The sequence below is a fragment of the Sinohyriopsis cumingii genome, chromosome 6, assembly GCF_028554795.1.
Source record: "Sinohyriopsis cumingii isolate HCF-2022 chromosome 6, ASM2855479v2, whole genome shotgun sequence".
NCBI classification, from domain to species: Eukaryota; Metazoa; Mollusca; class Bivalvia; order Unionida; family Unionidae; genus Sinohyriopsis; species Sinohyriopsis cumingii.
The window spans coordinates 77,753,313-77,773,012 of NC_142966.1; the positions used below are offsets into that span (position 1 = coordinate 77,753,313).

General features: G+C 35.4%; 1 protein-coding gene across 1 annotated transcript in view; it reads left to right on the plus strand.

Moving 5' to 3' along the window:
• The window catches only part of LOC149797269 (iron-sulfur clusters transporter ABCB7, mitochondrial-like), a 63,777-nt gene that overhangs the window by 23,380 nt on the left and 20,697 nt on the right, over nucleotides 1-19,700 (plus strand). Inside the window, exons 9-12 of the mRNA XM_089961978.1 lie at nucleotides 1,001-1,175; nucleotides 2,706-2,863; nucleotides 9,142-9,305; nucleotides 19,526-19,655. Coding sequence (XP_089818104.1) covers nucleotides 1,001-1,175; nucleotides 2,706-2,863; nucleotides 9,142-9,305; nucleotides 19,526-19,655 — 627 coding nt within the window. The remainder of the gene's footprint in view (nucleotides 1-1,000; nucleotides 1,176-2,705; nucleotides 2,864-9,141; nucleotides 9,306-19,525; nucleotides 19,656-19,700) is intronic.

The following is a 19,700-nucleotide window of genomic DNA, read 5'->3' on the forward strand; positions in this document are numbered from 1 at the left end:
GTCATTGATATTTGAAGGTAAACATGTTTATGTAAATCTAAGTTCATGAGACTGGTATTCCCCTTGGAAAAACCTGGTCTACCTGATGTTTTAAATGTTCATTATTACATTTAAATTATTCATTGGAATTACAAATTGCTTATTAATACTTCCAGACTAAATCACTGTTCATTTAGAGACAGTGTAGATTATGTCATTGTGACACATCAACACTATTCCAAGCTTTTGGCACATTCACAATTGAAATTCATTTAGAACACTGTTGGAATTCATTCAGATTACTCTATAATTTCTGTTTTATGATAGAACTTTTAGGACAATTTGAGATTTAATTCACATAGAACTTTTAGGATTATTTGAGATTTAATTCACAATACTGCAATTTCTTTTTAAATTTTAACTTTGTGTTCTAGAGAAATAAATTATTTTATTAACTTTACTAAACTTGGTGACCTTTGCTCTTTTCTGTTGCTTAGTGTAAGACTATAGAGTTATAACATAAGCAGCTACTTGCTGAACTCAACCAGCAGTGATAGTTTTTGTTTATCCCAATTTGATGGAAGCAGTACGTAGCAGCCACTCTCATATCTGTGCATGTATATGTCCATTTGTCTGCACATCCATCAAACACTAGATTAAATTTGTATTTTACGTTGTGTGTTTAGGTAAACAGTGTTTATTGCCACATATATTTATAATTTTACAGTTGCAAATATGTCTTGTTTTCAGAACTGTGTAAAAATAAATGAAACTGAAATGATCTAATTGGCAGTACTTTGACAATGATGAATATGAAGCAGTCAATGACACTGAAATATTCTGATTAACATTATAGTAACAATGATGGGTATTGGGAGGACTATCATTCTGAAATCTTCTGACTGACAGTATACTAACAACAATGGGTATCACATAGATGATGACACGTGTTTTGATTGACGGTATATTAGCAATGATGAGTATCAGGTAGAGAGTAACACTGAAATGTTCTGATTGACAGTATTTTAACAATGAGGAGTATGAGGCAAACAAGTTTGACAAATACTTGGCCAGATATGAAGAGGCATCCCTGAAAACGACCACCAGTTTGGCCATGTTGAACTGGGGGCAGAATGTCATCTTCAGTGTAGGACTCACTGCCATCATGGTGCTGGCCAGCCAGAATATCATGTCAGGTAAACGTTTTGTTCTTTTGCTTACAGGAATTGCACAGGATGTTCCATTTACACATACATGGGACTCAGGAAAGGCAGTTAAAAACATGTTGAATAAGTACTCTGATCATAAAAATCTCTTAAAATTCAAAATTGCATCTTTAGGTGGCTGCTCAGATGTGATAGTGCTTCTCTGGGTCACATAGAACAGCCCTTAAGAATCTGGCATAACTTCTTCTTAACTGTTTCGATATATCAGGGTTGTGATTTTTTAAAATCAAAGTTTTATTCTTAGTGCTTTCTGTCACCAAGTTGGTGGAAGAGTACAGAGAAGTGAATGCAGCAAGGTCAGAATCTTTACAGTTCAAAACATTCACTTAAAACAGCCATTTTATTAAGCCTTTGAAGCATTTGATATCAAAACAAAAGAAATTCCTAATAAACTGTATGACGGTATTACAGTTTTCTTTGTCTGATTCACATTAGTGTAATGTTTTCTGCAAAAGGTGATAATCTGTAAAATAGGTTATTAAAGACAAATGGGTGACATTTTGCAGTACTAGTTCCGTCTGCCTACCTTTACAGGTTGAAATATAAACTAAACTTGTTTAGCTTTACTAATAATCAGCCAGTATACCATCACATAGTAATAATTTACTCATGAACCAGCTACAAATGCATGGCGTTTCACTTTTATAAGCTTCATGTGTTAATTTTGGTGCAAATCTCATACATTGAAACATAATTGCAGATGTAAATAATTTTTAATTGATACAAAAGTTAGTAGAAAAGCCAGAAAATACTATATGTAAACTGTTTTACATTGAACTTTGAATGGATAATATGCACAACAGTTGATAACTCTGCGAAGTACACGAAAGCTTTTATTAGCCAAAAATTTGGATATAGGTTGAGGTGACGTTGACTGTGAGAAGCACGGACCCTAGAATACAGGTCAGCCTTTTCCAGAATGCTGTGAAAAAAATGAGAATATTCCCTTGTAAATATCATCTAGACAAATTTTATTCTAACTAGATTTTAAACAATCCCACCTCAAATCAATTTTGTAGAAGCATAAACAGATTACAGGACTAAACCTTGTATGTATTGACTGAATCAGATTCGATTAAAAAGTATAAACACTGAACTTGTGACAGAGTGGGATGATTTCAGAAACTTGCAGACAATTTAAACAAAATTATGCGTATGAAAATTAATTTGAAAAATTCCAGCCATGAATTAATTGTCTTAAGTAGATGTCTTTGGTACAATGTTTTGATCTATGATAGAAAAACTTGAAGTATTATTATTTTCCAGTCTTGTCATGGATGCTAATAGGTCCTTAAGAATTTTTATATATTTATGACAATGAAGTTCAGTCTCTAGGTGTCAGTGTGTGACCAAAGACTTTTAATTATTGTCTGGAATGTGCACTATGAGGTTGTTTATATTGCTAATACTTTAGAACAACTTAAAGAACTGTATGCATGTGTAGAGTTTTCAAGAAACTTTGCACATATCAACTTTAAAATTGCATTTTCAATTTTCCAGGTACCATGACTGTGGGTGATTTGGTAATGGTGAATGGTTTACTGTTCCAGCTGTCTCTTCCTCTTAACTTTCTGGGCTCTGTATACAGAGAAGTGCGCCAGTCGCTGATTGATATGCAGACCATGTTTAATCTTCTACATATAGAGCCTAATATAGCGGTAAGACTATGACAAGATTGTGTGTGTAAAAATGCCCTTTTTGTTAAAATATGTGTAAATTACAGTCTTGTGTTGCTATCATCATTAGTTGAATTTGCTGAGATGTTTTTATTTAGGACACAAAAATGGGGTCATCTAGCACTTTGTTGTCCAAGTTTTTGGGGTTTGTTTTGTGAGTCTCTGGACAGCTTTGAGTAAAAAAAAACTTTTTTTCCTTATCTCTTACTGACTCATTTCTATCTTTGTGACCCATTTCTATCTTAGTGACCCATTTCTATCTTAGAGTCCCGTTTTTATCTTACTGACCCATTTCTATCTTATTGACCCATTTTTATCTTACTGACCCATTTCTATCTTATTTACCCACTTCTATCTTAGTGAATCATTTTTATCTGACTGACCCATCTCTATCTTACTGACCCATTTTTATCTTAGTGACTCATTTCTATCTTTCTGACCCATTTCTATCTTAATTACCCATTTCTGTCTTAGTTTCCCATTTCTATCTTACTGACCCATTTTTATCTTAGTGACCCATTTCTAACTTACTGACCCAATTTTATCCTACTGACCCATTTCTATCTTACTGACCCATTTTTATCTTACTGACCCATTTCTATCTTAGTGACCCTTAGTGACCCATTTCTATCTTACCAACCCATTTATATCTTAGTGACCTTTTTTATCTTAGTGACCCATTTCTATCTGACTGACCCATTTCTATCTTACTTACCCATTTCTATCTTAGTGAGCCATTATCTGATTCCTTTTATATTTGGAATATAATACTGTCACATTCTCTCCTTTTCTCATTACTGCTTTGGTAAAAGTTGGTAAACTTGAAAATAGGTTGCTATCAAAAACAGGTAGCAGACATCAAAGTATAAGACTTCTTTTCCTGCTTGTACAGAATAATATAGGAAATAATCTTGTTTTCCTTTGCTGGCAGTCAGTCTAGAAACCTCCAGAGTAACAATTTTCTTGTGATTTATCGACCAATATATGGAATTTTTCTCACTCTAGCTTCATGTGTGAAATTTTGGCAAATCTCATAGATTACAATACAGTTGCATACATAATGATTAAAATGAAACAGAAGTTTATCAGAAAGCACAGCAAAACTATGTTTATTTAGTTTTACATTGCATTTAAACAGAAAAATAGCAGGACTTGATATATATCCAAAATGTGAAATCGTTCAGTTGCCTAAAACTTGGTGGGCAGATTAAGACCTAAATTCAGAAGATAAATTCAGCTTCACTTTCTCTGCTTATTTTGGTACACTGACAGGCATTGGGGTGATTATTTTTGGGTGCAGTGACAGGCATTGGGGTGATTGTTTTTGGGTGCAGTGACAGGCATTGGGGTGATTATTTTTGGGTGCAGTGACAGGCATTGGGGTGATTGTTTTTGGGTGCAGTGACAGGCATTGGGGTGATTATTTGGGTGCAGTGACAGGCATTGGGGTGATTGTTTTGGTGCAGTGACTGGCATTGGGGTGATTGTTTTGGGCCAGTGACAGGCATTGGGGTGATTATTTTGGTGCAGTGACAAGCATTGGGGTAATCATTTTGGTGCAGTGACAGGCAGTGGGGTGATGTTTTGGTCCAGTGACAGGCATTGGGGGGATTGTTTTGGTCCAGTGACAGGCATTGGGGTGATTATTTTGCCTCATTTGCTCCTTAGCATTCACCCAACTGCTTCTGTTCCTGGGTTGAATCATTGGGTTAGGAATTATGATGGGGACATATTTTGGATAAGGTTGTCTTTTATCATTTTATTTTCATAACCACATCGCCAGTTCACCTCTTGTTTGTAATATACCAGCACACACTCCACTGTTAGAACCAACCCTGAACTTTGTATATGTCCCTATGGTCAAGCCATGGGATAAGAAATTATATTGGGTTCACATTTTGGTTAAAGGTTTCAATCAAAGGTTTTACCATCACTTATATTTATATAACCCATTACCCAACATATTTAGAATAAAATCAAATCACACAGTCTCTTTTATTCAGTACCTAACCTTCCCCTGAGTTCTTCAGAAATTATAATGACACATTATGTTAAAGTTTTTGGTTAGGTTTTTGTATTTAGTTTTCTTTTCTGCTTATATTGCAGCAATCTTTATATTACACTGTATATTAAGAATATATTAAGGATATCAGTAGATAGGAAATATTTTGTGACTGAAGTGGAAAACATTGTATTGTCACAGGTTGACAGTACAAAATTTCATGAATGAAATATTTCCTTATATCAACTCAAGAGAACATAGATTTATTTTCTTTTTATTACATATTTTTTTTTGATGCATAAATCATCAGTTTGCATGATGGATTGTTTTCTCATTCTGTGCTAGTGGGATTAATGGCTGTATTGATACATTGATAAAAGAAGTTCCAAACTTTAAAAAAACATTCAATAATGGCGACCTTTTACAAATTTAGCTTATTCATAAAATGCATCAGATTGCATATTTTGTCAAATTAATGACTGTGTTCAAACATATTTCTTGTGTGGATTACTACAGTAAGCTTTTTTGGGGTGGAAGTCTGTAGAAACATCACAGAGCAGTCACATCCAACAGATTTCACAGCATAGCATCTTTAAACAAAAGATTTTTATGATTGTGAGTTTATTTGTATGGTTCATTATTTTGTTCATTTCTGCATTCAAAAATGAATTTTTTGCCTTTGCAAGCTTCCAGTCTAGTTTGGTAACAGACACTGCACCCAAATTTCAGGGTCACTTAATTTCAGTTTGCAGTCAAGACTCGTCAATGCTCGATTTCTTCTTCATTTTTAGGCATTGTGCTGTGAGTTTGAATCAATAGTAACAATTTGATTACTATTTATTCAAGAGTTTTTTTTTAATAAATGTGTCTGTCACATGTAAAAGATATATGATACTATATGGGAGACAGAAAATTGAATAGCAAGACTTAATGTAAGTTCAGTCACATTAATATAATTTACAGGATTGATGTGGAAAACTAATTAAATAAAGTTAATATTTGAAGCCTACTTTTTGTTCTTTGGAGCTCATTTATGTGCATTTTCTGATGGCACCTTCTTTATGATTCAATATAGTATACCATGGGTATACAGTCATAACAGATTTTTAGATCTGTTCATTTTGATGGAGAGAGAGAGAGAGAGAGAAGAAAGAGAGAGAGATGTAAATATGGAAATACAGATTTGAATAACATTCATAATGGTAGATATATTTCCTAAATGGGAAAAGAAAGTAAGTCCAAAAAGCAATACTGCCACTGGTGATAAAAGTAGTATTGCTACTTTTGTGATATCATTTTGCTCCCACTGATATATTTCACTATCTTATTATAAAATATATAATTAAACATCATCACACATTCACCTTGTGGGTTTTATTATTCCTGCATCAAGATCAGTAAAAAGAACATCTTTTCTTTACAGTTTTGATTCCATCCCTTTCTATTAAATTCACCCTTTTATTTTCATAAACTTTCTGTTGAATTCACAATAAATTTAGAATATTGTGTGATGCCAAGCAACACTTTTTTCCTTTACTGCTGTTGTCCTTTGGGTTATGTTCCAAGACAGGGCCATGGGATTCAAGAAGTAGGTTACCCTGTGGTTTAATTTTGTCTAAAATTCAAATCACTGCTCACTAATTTTACTTAATATCTGGAGTAATATACAATCCCAATATTCCCTTTCTTCTTATACCACTGTTTCCTCGGTGTTATGTCCCTAGGTGTGGCATTTGATACTGGTGATGATGATTATTATTTTCATCATTGCTATTATTTATAGTATTGTCTCACATGCTTAAGCATGTTATAATATTTTAGTCATTTTTGCACCACTACTTGCAGTGATGGCATCATCAGCAATGTTAAAGATTTGTGTTAAAGTTCCTGAATGATTTAAGTCTTCTACATTCATTGGCTGCATGAAATCATAGCTGTGTAGTTCAGAAGTTTATACAATCTTGAGCTAGGAATTCCTATCTTGCCTATCTTACCTGCTTTAATATCATGGTGAACAATGGTCAAGTTTTGCATTACAAGTTTGTCAAAAGCCGTATATGGTCTACATCACTGGCTACATTCCACTGAAATGTTATGATAATAGTACTATGAGTTTAATGTTAAAGTTTTATATGAAAGTTTATGAAAGTCGGATAGAGAGATTATACAGACAAGTATACAGATGTACGTTTGACACCAGGTTGAATGGAACACATTATTTTGATGATGATTATTATTATTATTGTTGTTGTTATTATTTTTTTTTCTTTTCATCAGTAGAGCCTTATTGAGTTCAGTTCTTATTTGAAATATATCATATTCACGTTTTCATCTATCACCATGCACCACTCCTACTTATTGGATTATTATTAGAGTCAATAAGTATGATACTTTCTTTTGGTCATAGTTATTTGCAGCCAGTTTAGAATATGTAAGAACATCACATCATTCTCATGCATAAAGTAGCACTTTTACCCTTGATTCGTGCATCTGGTTTGGGGTTGTGGGGTTATGCCCTTTGATATATTGACAGCTTGATGGGGTGGGGGGGAATCACATATTTATAAAAACGTAGTTCTTGCTAACCTGGTAAAATGCTGTAGAATTACAAAGTCATATACTATTGGTAGTATTTGGTGCCTTTCTGTCCTCCCTAAAGCGGTATTGCTTGATCTTCTGTATAGTGCTGGTCTATAAAATTTTCTTCCCTGCTGATCAGATGAGGGCACGAGCATAAACCATCCTTCCATCTGACTGTTTACAAGCATTGTCAACACACTGACAGCCAATGTATAGATTTGATTTCAGTCTAATTTCCTGTTAAGTTTCATCCAAAATAGACTTGCACGAGTCAGGCAGTGAGCAGTTTGCTGGTATTTATTGCCATGGATCAATTTAGAGTAGGCAATGAGCACAATTTGTTGGTATGTATTGCCTTAAGTCAACTTAAAGTAAGCATTGAATACAGTTTGCTGGTATGTATTGCCTTCAGTCCACTTAAATTAGACATTGAGTACAGTTTGCTGGTATTTATTGCCTTCAATCCACTTAATTTAGACATTGAGTGCAGTTTGTTGGTATTTATTGCTTTGAATCAACTTAGATTTAAATTTGTTGTTAAATCTTTATTTTTACAAGGTCTCAAATGATATTGATGTTTAGTACATTTGGACAGAATTTTGCATAGTTATTGCTCTTAATTGAATTTGAATTCCAATGGCATGTAAACACTAGATCAAAATATTTCATTTATTTCAACCAAATTTGCCATGAATTAATATCTTAACACAGTCTCAGATGACTTCATTGATCAGCAAACTTTGATGATCTTGTTTATAGTTATGGCCCTTGATCAGATGTTTAAACACTTGCACCATATTTCCTCTAGCTTTGGCATTTTCCTTGGGAAAGCAAATAGGGCAGGGTGCTGGTCAGATAGGGCATGATACTAGTCAAAAGGGGTAGAGTGCTTCAAGTAAGATTCAGATTCCAAAATGCATGCCTGCTGTAGAAGATAGAGGATAAATTTTTAAACTGAATAAAATTTAATTATACATGTATATTATGCTGTGGTGAATGATGTCCTTGGTCGAGAAAGATAGAGAGAAAAAAGAAGGATAGAAAGTTTTAATTAAGAAAACCATTTATATTACAACAGATTGAAAAGAAAGAGTGAAAGTCAGTGAGAATTCAGAAATTAAATATGAAATAATATGTATAGAACTGAACTGATTCAGATTGTTTAAAATTAAACACTTATTAATCTAGGACAAATGAGCAAACACTAGATATACAACACAATAAAAATATAATTGGACATCTATGAGCTTTTGAAAACCAATAAATTTCAAGTAATCGTTTTATAAGTACTTTGTTTTATTGACCTATATATAAACAGTCAAATGAAAGACTTGAACAAAATGGGCACACTTGAAGCATTTAGCACATAGAATATTATCGACTGTCAGTTTTATTGTTACCTTGGCAGAAGCTTAGCATAGCAATATCCCTTTGTGTCCATGTGCATGTCTGTACATCTATATGTCTGTCCATGCCCAAGATTAACCTGAATGTTAAAGTTCATTTTGTGGTCAGTTTCTCAAGTACAGGTGGCTGAAGAATCATTTTACATAGACTGCAAATAGATCTTGATATGAACAACACAAATTAACCAAAAGCTCAATGGTGGGCAGACCATGGCCATGTTCTAGTCTTTTGTCTCAATTTGTCTTTTTTCATCCATTGGTTCTGTTTTCAGAGTAAACCTAAAGCTCACTTGCTACTGGTGTCTCCACAAGAGTCCAGCATCACCTTTGAGGATGTACATTTCCAATACTTACCAGGACAGAAGATTCTTAATGGACTGTCCTTCTCAGTTCCCTCAGGGAAAAAGGTGGCCATTGTTGGTGGCAGCGGATCAGGGTAAATAATGTTATTTCTTTTGCTTTCTTTTTTATGAAGTTGACATAAGATCCGTGAGTCAACTATTACATTTGGCTCTCAGTGACACGAACGTTGGCAGACTGTGGTCTTTGGTCCATCACAGAGACTAGAAAATCTGAAGGAATCCACCACATCATTTAACATTTGTTAGACTTACTGATAAAAAAGTTGACAGCTTAGGCCAGAATGGGATATTAGTTCTTGGCCATTTCTCCATAAAACACTTGACCTGATCAATCCATTGACAGCATAGGCCAAAATGGGATAATAGCTTTTTGGCCATTTCTCCATAAAACACATGACCTGATCATATTACATTCTGATAACTTTCCTTGCTAACTCTGAATCCAGCCCTCCAGGAAAGCTGGACAAACATATTTTTGTATATTATTATCTATACAAAGGGAAGCAACTATTACAGGTTAACTCCCCTCTCTAGCTGCTAAGTGGATAGTATTATATCTGGTTTAAATTAGATTTTGCTTTCACTGCCATGTGCTACGATATCTTCAGGACAATGCAGTTAAAACTGGATACATTTTATAACTTCAGTTTAATCATCCTCATCTCTTTTTCATTGGTACAGTAAGTCAAATCCTTGTTTTATATGGTCATACAACATTCTGTTGAATTCCAGTGATTTTATTGATATTTTGCAATTATTGGACCATTCATTATTTGTATTGAATTTCACTGGAAAAATTTTGAGTGCTGTGACTTATCAGCTATTACACATCTGAATCATTTTGTTGTATGTACTTGTTTGTTCTTCCTCTTCATTACAGAGATAGCAACCAGTTGCAAAGAAGTGTAAAAGATTTTAGGTCATGGAGGAGGGACACAGAACATGTCTATGTATATATTTGCTCGTTGGCACACACATGTGATGTATGTGCACCACTTGGTACAAAAATATTTGGGCCAACAGTTTTAAAAAGAAGTTCAAGGGCTGCAAAAACAATCATGCTCCAATAGATTTTAACAGACACTTCGTGTCCAAATTCTTGATGTTTTTACACAGAAATCCATTTTTCTTCTTGTCAAGAGTGGTGTAGATATTGTAAAACCACACAAACAGGGCTTCCATTCCTTAACATTTCTGGTATAAAGTTCAATGGAAATTGAGACCTGTGAAAGAGATGCAACTAGCACTTGATCAGTTTTTACTTGTCTATCAAATCCTTCAATATACTGTTTCATGCAACCCCCATCTAAGTCTTTGGGCCTTCACTAAGAATTCAGAAAATCTGCTGCAGAAACTTGCCTGCATGACACACCACAGAAAAATGGGTAATGTTGGTTTATGGTTGACTACATTAGCAATCTTACTTCCCATATTGTGTGATGGATAATCAATGTAGAAAATCTGACCTTGTCCCTTCTACATTATGGTCCATCTAGCTATGGACCCCTTATCACTTGGCATCTTTCTCTCTTATACGTCATAAGAATCATTCATTCATTGGAGAGAACAGCAACCAGACATTGCAGTTGGACCTTCAGGAAGACATTAGATCAGATCATATCCTAGTTTGGGGGGCTCTCCACGGAAATGGTAGCATTCCTAGTCGGTCATTCAGTAAGTATGGTTTTTGGTTCACAACATCAACAACCTTACTGCTCTTATTTGCACTTGGGGTGGATAATCAATGTAGAGAAGTCGGACCTTATCCCTTCACAACATTTTGTCCATCTAGATATGGAACACTTAACCCTTTACCTCATGCAAGTGTCTTTGGACGCCTCTACACCATTCACATGGAAGCGCCTTTTGACGCCTCTACTCAAGTCGCATGGAAGCGCCTTTTGACGTCGGCTGTAAACATCAACCATTTTAAACCAGTTTTCATAATGCCACCTTCGGGGGAAAACCCCCTATTAGATACTACATTCATTTCTACGAATGACAATTACGTCAGGTCACGTGGTCAGTGTTTATACACTGGTCGATATTTGCTATTTAAAGTAACTGGGTCGTAATCTCCACTCTCCAAAATAGTGGTCGCGGATTTCATTCAGTACTTACGAAGTTTTTACGATTAAAAATCACAACTATGCAAGATTCAATAACCTAGGTAACAGCTCTGATATTGATGTAGGCAGCAATTAGTTTTTATAACTTATCAAATTCAGATGACTTAGTGATGTAGACACAGACGAAAAACTTGTAAATTTCGAGTATGTGAAATGGCAGCTACAGTTGGTCACGTGGCCTCACTGACATGACGGTGAACAAGTTCTCTCAAGATTTTAAAGCACATAAAAAATTCTTCCGTGATAAATAATTACACAGCTATAACAATCGGACTTTACTCTTAAATTTTTCCACATATAATAGATGTGTACCAAAAATGTAAAATGGTTAAAATTGCTGTTAAACGTAACATACACTACATTGCTTAACAGTTCACAGGCAACTGTATGCGTATGGAGTCGACTAGGTAACAGGTGTTCTATTTATAGTGCGCTGCACTTTGTAACTATGCTCTATGAGATAAAGGGTTAACACATATTAATTTGGTGTCTTTCTCCCAGCTGAATTGAAAGTATAACTCATGCATCAGAGAAAGTATCAGACAAAACATTGTTAAGGTAAGGAAGTTTCTTATAGCTCCTCTGCCTATTCATTGTGGGAGTGAACCTGTTACAATGCCAGTTTATGACTGGACTGGACCTGTGATTGTCATTGGCATGTGGATGCTTCCAGAGAGGGCTCTTCATATCAACCACTTCGAAATGAAAGCCACTCTCAACACCTTCCAAACATGGATAGAACATATCCATGAAACATGGTCCAGATAATGTCGAACAGTTCACATGTGGTGACATACCTTGGCAAGATGTAGAACAATCATTAGACGTTTGCCTCACAGTAAGGGAATGTCTTCAACTAATTCATCCATGTACAAACTCCTCCTTCACTCATGGCTTCTTTCAGAGATGTCCTGATTGAAAATTAGTTTGGAGCTTCAGTCCTGGAGAGAATCACAACAGTTGAATGACTGGTGCTTCATCAGTGAAGCTAAGTCCACTCTTAGCACCCATTCTCCAATGGCAAACTTCTGTCTTGTTCTCTTTGAAGACAAGAAGTCAAGGGGTACCGTTTCATGATCTCAGACTTCATGGAAGAGATGTTTTTGGAATACTACAAGGTCATCTGCAGGTTTTGATCCAATTCTGACATATCCATGCACATGAACAGAAACGGCTATCATACCTGACTTTCAGTTTATGATAACTCTAACTTAAGCATGCAAAGTGTGTGAGCTACATACAATATCTGTAGATCCAAACATCTTGCAGTTCCATTCTCATAGTTCAGTCATTCTCATGTTATTTCCTAAGAACTTCTTGCAATAACTATTCATTCCCTCTCCTTAATTGTTCTATCAAGCAAATCAAAGATGCAGGACCCTATAGTGTCCTTAGTTGTTATCAGTCATTACACAAACAATATCTGCATCAACTGTGAATAACTTCCTGCTTTTAAAGGCAGAAATGCAAGAAATACCCCCCCAGCACTGGTCACTTGTCTAAAGTGAGTTATTAAATCAGTGTACTCTGAACTCTCACAGGATCAGGAACACTAATGAAGATTTCAGCTCATGAAATATGAGCAGCTTCCATCAGCCTGGCCTTGAATGTAATGTCCATTTTGGGACATAGCAGTGTCAGCTGACTGGCATGCCCAGTATGCCTTCGCTAGTTTCCACTTGCATGACATGGCCTTGCTATGGAGAGAATTGAATCTCATTGGTTGGGGTAGCTGCACAGGCAGTGACTATTCCCCCATTCATCAAAGCACAACCTTTGACCCAGTCACAAATTTGCCACCTTCACTGGATTCACCTGGGAAACTTGTGATTTTGATATAATAATGAAGTCAAAAATGCCACAGGACTCTCCTATGTATGTGTATAAACAAATTGTATGTTTTTGTTGTGCTAAACTAACATTAGAAGTTCACCCTCTTAGTAGAGCAATCATGCTCCCACTGGGTGGCACAGGTAGAAGGAGGATGCTTAACATTGTTTCCTCCTTGTACCTATTCTCCTAATGTATCATGATCAGGTAATGTATCATAGAGAAAGCACATTTTTTGTAAACTATGTTTCTCTGAATACTTTCTTGATCACATTACAAATAATTCCTCCCACTCTTCCCCACAATGCAAGCATCCTTTAAGGTGTAACTCAAGTAATAATAAAAAAAAACTGGTTTGAACTCGATATAATAGTAGCTACCTTGTGGGTAGACAGGGAAGTTAACCTGTAAGAGTTATTTCCCTTTATTTGTGCGACAAATAGACAGAAAGATGTCTTTCTGGTAAGACTGGATTTGGAGAGAGCAAAGAAAGGTATCTAAGTTATCTTAATTTCAACTACACATCGTTTGAACTAGTCCAAACCACACTCACACTGGAGCAAAGGTCAGTCCATTTTTTTTTGCCTATACTGCCCTCCTCCTAGTAGAAAAAACAAGCTGACTGAATCTCTCTTTTTGGAGCAGTTTCCGAATCTCCTGGAGTATGGAAATTCAATAGGTGGCAACCTGATTATTCTTGAAGATTTCAGCTTTCACTTGGACTGTCCCGGAAACCCAGACACATCAAAACTCATAGATTCCATTAATGTTTTCAACCTCAAACAGTCAGTTAACCAACCCACCCATAAACATGGTCACATTTTAGACTGGATTCTTCATAGACCTGATGATAGCATTCTACAGTCCTCCCTGGTATCCCATGAACTTGCATCAGATCACCTCAGCATTATATGCCATCTTGATGTATCAGTCCCTAACCCTCCACCTTTATCTGCTACTAAGAGAAACCTCTGTATGATAGATAGAACCAAACTAATGCATGACATCCAAGAAAACCTAACAACTTGCTTACCTCCTACAGCAGAACAACTCGATAACTGCCTGCGTTCATTGCTCGACAAACATGCCCCAGCTACCAAGTGCAGAGTATCAATTCAAAAGTGTTCTCCAAGGTATAGCAGTGTTAGGGACCAGCTTCGCACTGCTAAAAGAGACTGCCGTAAAGCTGAGAGGCTTTATCTTTCCACCAGGCTCACTGTTCTTAAGCAAATCTATGAAGCCGCTAAGAAGAATGTCACAAATATAGTCCATGCAGTGAAATCAGCCCATTACACTACTAAGATCATGGAAGTTCCAGCTGCAAAGAGCTCTTTGAGATTACTAACAAGATATTGTCAAGGAACAAATGTACACCACTTTCAACTACTTTCTCTCCAGTCGACCTTCGGACATGTTTGCAAATTTCTTCTGTGACAAAGTACAAACCATTAGAGATAAGCTTGACACCACAATTTCAGTTGACTCATCATCAACATACAGTTGGGATACAGAATTTGAGCAGCAACCATTAGCAGAATTTGAACCTGTCTCTATGGATTTTGTACGTACAATCCTGGTGAAGAGTGCACCAAAGTCATGTGAACTTGATCCAATTCCAACATCACTGCTGCTTGAGTGCTTAGATCCAGTATTGCCTTCACTAACTGATGTTATTAATACCTCTCTCTCATCAGGGGAATTCCCATCATTTTTCAAAACTGCCATTGTAAAGCCTCTGCTGAAGAAACCAACACTAGACCATAACGATTTAAAGAACTACTGCCCAGTTTCTAATCTCCCATTCATATAAAAAATCTTAGAAAAGATTGTTCTAATGCCAGCTTGAATCTCATCTGAATTCAAACAGTCTTTTTAGCAATATACAATTGGCATATTGCCTTTGCCACAGCACAGAAACTACTCTTCTAAAAGTAGTTAATGTCATTCTCTCTGCTTTAGATAGCGGAAAGATTACAGTCCTCACCCTCCTTGATTTGTCTGCAGCATTTGACACAATAGACTGTGATATATTACTTCACTGTCTCCAGCATGTATTTGGCATTCATGATACAGCCTTACTGTGGTTCAAGCCCTACTTGGTCAACAGGACACAAATTGTGTCTGCAAATGGAAAACACTCCAGCCCAGTTGATCTATGTTGTGGTGTTCCACAGGGGTCTGTTCTTGGACCTGTTCTCTTCATTATATACACTCAGTTGCTCTCAAGTGTCATAGATCATCATTCAGTGTCTCACCAATTGTACACTGATGACACACAAATATACAAATCTAGCCACTCAACTGAAGTTGATGCTACCATCCAAGGTGTAGAGAGGTGCATTTCTGATGTGAAATCATGGATGACATGTAACTAGCTGCAGATGAATGATGATAAAACTGAGGCCATTCTGATCACAAGACAAGACTTTCTCATTCACATCCTTTACCTGAAACAATAAATATCACCAACACCAACATTAAATTCACACAATCAGTATGAAACCTAGGTGTTACTCTGGACAGTACTCTCACATTGCACCAACATGTCATGAAGATATGCAAGGCTGCATATCTTGAGCTGAGACATATCAGCTCCATTTGCAAATTTCTTTCAGTTGATGCCACTAAAACACTTGTGTGTTCATTATTACTTTCAAGACTGGATTATTGTAACTCAATTCTGTCTGATTCATCTCAATATCTACTCAAAAAGCTTCAAAAAATTTCAAAACACAGCTGCTCGGATCATACTTAGAGTACCACGATCAGAGCACACCTCCCTGGCTATCCATTTGATCCAGAATCAAACATAAAATTTGTTCTCTATGCTACGTTTCACTGACGGACTCTAGTCCAGCATACCTATCTGACCTCACTGATGTGTACACACCAGCAAGATACTTACGCTTCTCTTCTGACAATCATATACTCATTATTCCCACTATGAAAACAAAGTCATATTAACAGCGTTCTTTTGCATACCAGGGCCCAGCAATGTGGAATGAATTGCTCACTGAACTTTGACACAAAGACACAGTGAAAACATTCAAGAGGGCTCTCAAAACTCACTTATTTCGACTGCAAGAACAAACTTAAAGACGTAATAATGTTTCCTACCTTAAATATTCTCAGCATGTTTTTTCTGTTTTCTAATTTCATGGTGTTTGTGTTTGTAATCATATCATTATATATGTTTTTTATCTTATAGGTGTTGTCTAATGTTGTAAAGCGCTTAGAGCTTCTAAATATTAGGCGCTATACAAAGTCCTCATTATTATTATTATTATTATTATTATTATTATTATTAATGTATTGTGACCTGGTAATGTTATCAGAGAAACATAATTTACAAAATAATTCACTATCTCGACTTAATATACAATTACTATAAGTCAAGTCTAATTGCAAGCAGCACAGACCCAGATCTGCTGTGGAATTATGCGCTGGCAGATCTGGGTTATTCAGTTTGTTAGGAATAATCAGTAGTACAAACATGATAAACCCTGACCTGCAGCATATTATGAGATGGGAGATCAAGGTCTATGTCATTTGCAGTTGTACCAAACTTATAAGTAAGTATATACAGTAATGAACTGTATGAGAGTTTGATAATTGAATGGCATCCATGAGAAACAGGGATTTTTTTTGTGTGAAAACCATTCACTCTAAAAACAAGAAGAAGATTATATTTATAATTTATTTTATGCCTCCATGGCTTGCTGAGGGAGCATCTTGATTTGGTACCGCCTGCTTCAATGTATTTCCATATGTTTATCCATCTATCAAGAAAATTCTTTTTGCAGAATTACACAAAAACTACCTGATGTAGAAAAATGACATTTTTTTCTAGGCATTTTCAAAACTATATGTACCATATTTTGGTGTGTGTAATGCACACTGTTGTACAATACAAAAACCCAATTTTCAACCCAGAATGAAACTGTAAAAAGTTGATTCTAACATATAACATGCAGATATTTTAAAATCTTAATAATTTGGGCTGTTTTCATAGTGCAATGATAGTCAGTCATTTTTCTCTTGTCTTATCTGTCGGTATGCGGCACCTGATCATGACCAATAATTTTTTTAAAGATATCTTAAGAAAAAAAGAGAAAAAACTGGCAGTATTAAAATTTTATGGTTGGCCTTCAAAAGGGTCATTTTAAGTTTCGCCTTGTTAATAGAGTTCAGTCTGTTGCATGACCTAATTATATTTTCGAGATGCTAGTGCCATTTTTATAACTTTCATGCATTTTGTGGACTTGCATATTTCTATTGAAAATCTTATTAGCACGATTGCGAACAAGCATGTGACATAGACAAAATACATTTTGCAGGCATATTTGTAACATATGAAGATTACATGAGTCAATTTTAAAGCTATTAAAGCAATTTTAAATTTGTGATCATATACTTTTCTTTAATTGAAAACCTTTGTAGAAGATTTGTGCAAAAAAGATTCCCACTTGACATAGATAAAATGAGATTTTATATATATATATAGTCCTACCCATTTATATTGACATCCTCAGGCCCGAGGAAATAATGTCAACATAGGCAGATGCCGAGATAAATGTTGGGGGGATCTGAAAAAGATACAAGTTAAATTCGTCAGTAAGAGGTGACCTGTCATCAGTGAGTAGCTTTTACCAACAATGGAAATTCTGAGTACACGAAAACAAAACCAGTGTGAAATAGACTTGTATATTGACAAATTACATTTTGGTTACCTTTGTGTAATAAAATCCACAATAAAATATTGCATCTGTCACATCCTGATATGAAAAACATTTACTACGATATTCAATGTCGGCATTAGCACATGGTTGCATAGTTGTTATTTACATGCTTCAAGTACATGTACTTAAATTGGCCTAGATTTTGGTCAGTCTGTTCCCATCTTATTGAGGCTACCAAGTGGATGGGGCTATTCACAGGGAAATGAAAACCTGTCAGCAAGTTGGTTTAAACAGTACATGTATTTAGTTACAGAAGTCATCACGAAAAGTACATAAAAGCGAACAAGAGATATGCGGCTGATATGATTAAAGAAGGCATACTATTGTATATATTGACACATGCTAAATAAAGTTAAAAAGGAAACTGTCACAGCACAGTAAACTTGTTTTAATCACCGATCACTTTGGAAAGTGCAAAAATCAATCAGATTTCATTGCTTTTGTTTAAGTTGCCATGAGAGGCCAACTTTATAGGACCAAACAAAAGCTTGATTTTTTTATCCGACCGCGACATTAAAGCCTGGCAGCAAGATCAACTAATTGTTGAATAAAGCACAGGTCAGAACTGGCCGCTTGCCAACATAAATGATTAGGCAGGAAAATTAAAGCCTGTTGGCAAGATTAACTAATTGTTGAACAAAGTATGGGTCGGAACTGGCAGCTTGTCGACATCAATGATTAGAAAACAAAGGATTTGTTTAAGCTCGGACCAAAAGCTTCTGTCGACATGTACGTTTATTTTTTATCTCGACATCGACATAAGCATGACAATTTTGGTAGTAATAGTAGACCAAGGGACCGGGACTTTGCTTTTTTGTTGAAATAGGCAGCTTGTCAACATAACTGATGTCGATCTAAGTGGGTAGGACTGTATATGTATGTATGTATGTATACATACATACATACATACATACATACATCTTCAGCATTGACATTGTAAACTGCAGTAGTGGTATACATGTTTAAATCTTGTACTTAACCTCCTTCACTCACTCTTAGACTAATTTAACATTCAAGTCAAGTTAGCACAGGGCCATACAGTAATGCTTTAATTCACTGATTAGAATAAGAAGGTTTTTAAGCCTTGAGTGCAAAAAACATAAGCATTTGTAATTTTTTATTTGCAATAGACTTTTAAGTTTTTTTGATTTGTGAACTTTTAAAACTCAAAGAATGGCATTTATGTTGTTAGTTTTAAGAACAATATGCCAAGTTACTGTCATTTATCTTCTCAAGATTATTTCTTTTAATTTCTTTGATCAATAGACAGGACTGTCTATCATTCATTAGTTGTGTATGATGTTATTTACATTCATTTGTAAATCCAAATAAAATAATAATTTAAACTTATATCATTTTCACAAATGTTGTGATCTTTATGCAGTTGTAATACTGGAATTTGTGTAATGTCATATGTTCTGTGTAAACTCACCTTTCTTCCCTCAAAAGATATGATGGAAAACTTGGACATATGTTTGTACCTACTTTGACTTAAAAGTTGGACAAATTTGTTTGAATATCTTTTTACTTATCTTCTACCTAAATCTGTGATGTTTATGTTGAATGGAAAGATAATATGGAGTCTTTTTGTTTCAGAAAATCTACAGTTGTTAGACTGCTGTTTAGGTTCTTTGATCCGGATCAGGGTAGGGTACTTATTAATGGGCAAAACATCAGAGAGGTTGATTTAGTTAATGTCCGAAAAGCCATTGGAGTAGTCCCTCAGGTAAATGTTATTCTGATAATTGAAGTTCAACTTGATAGGTTATCT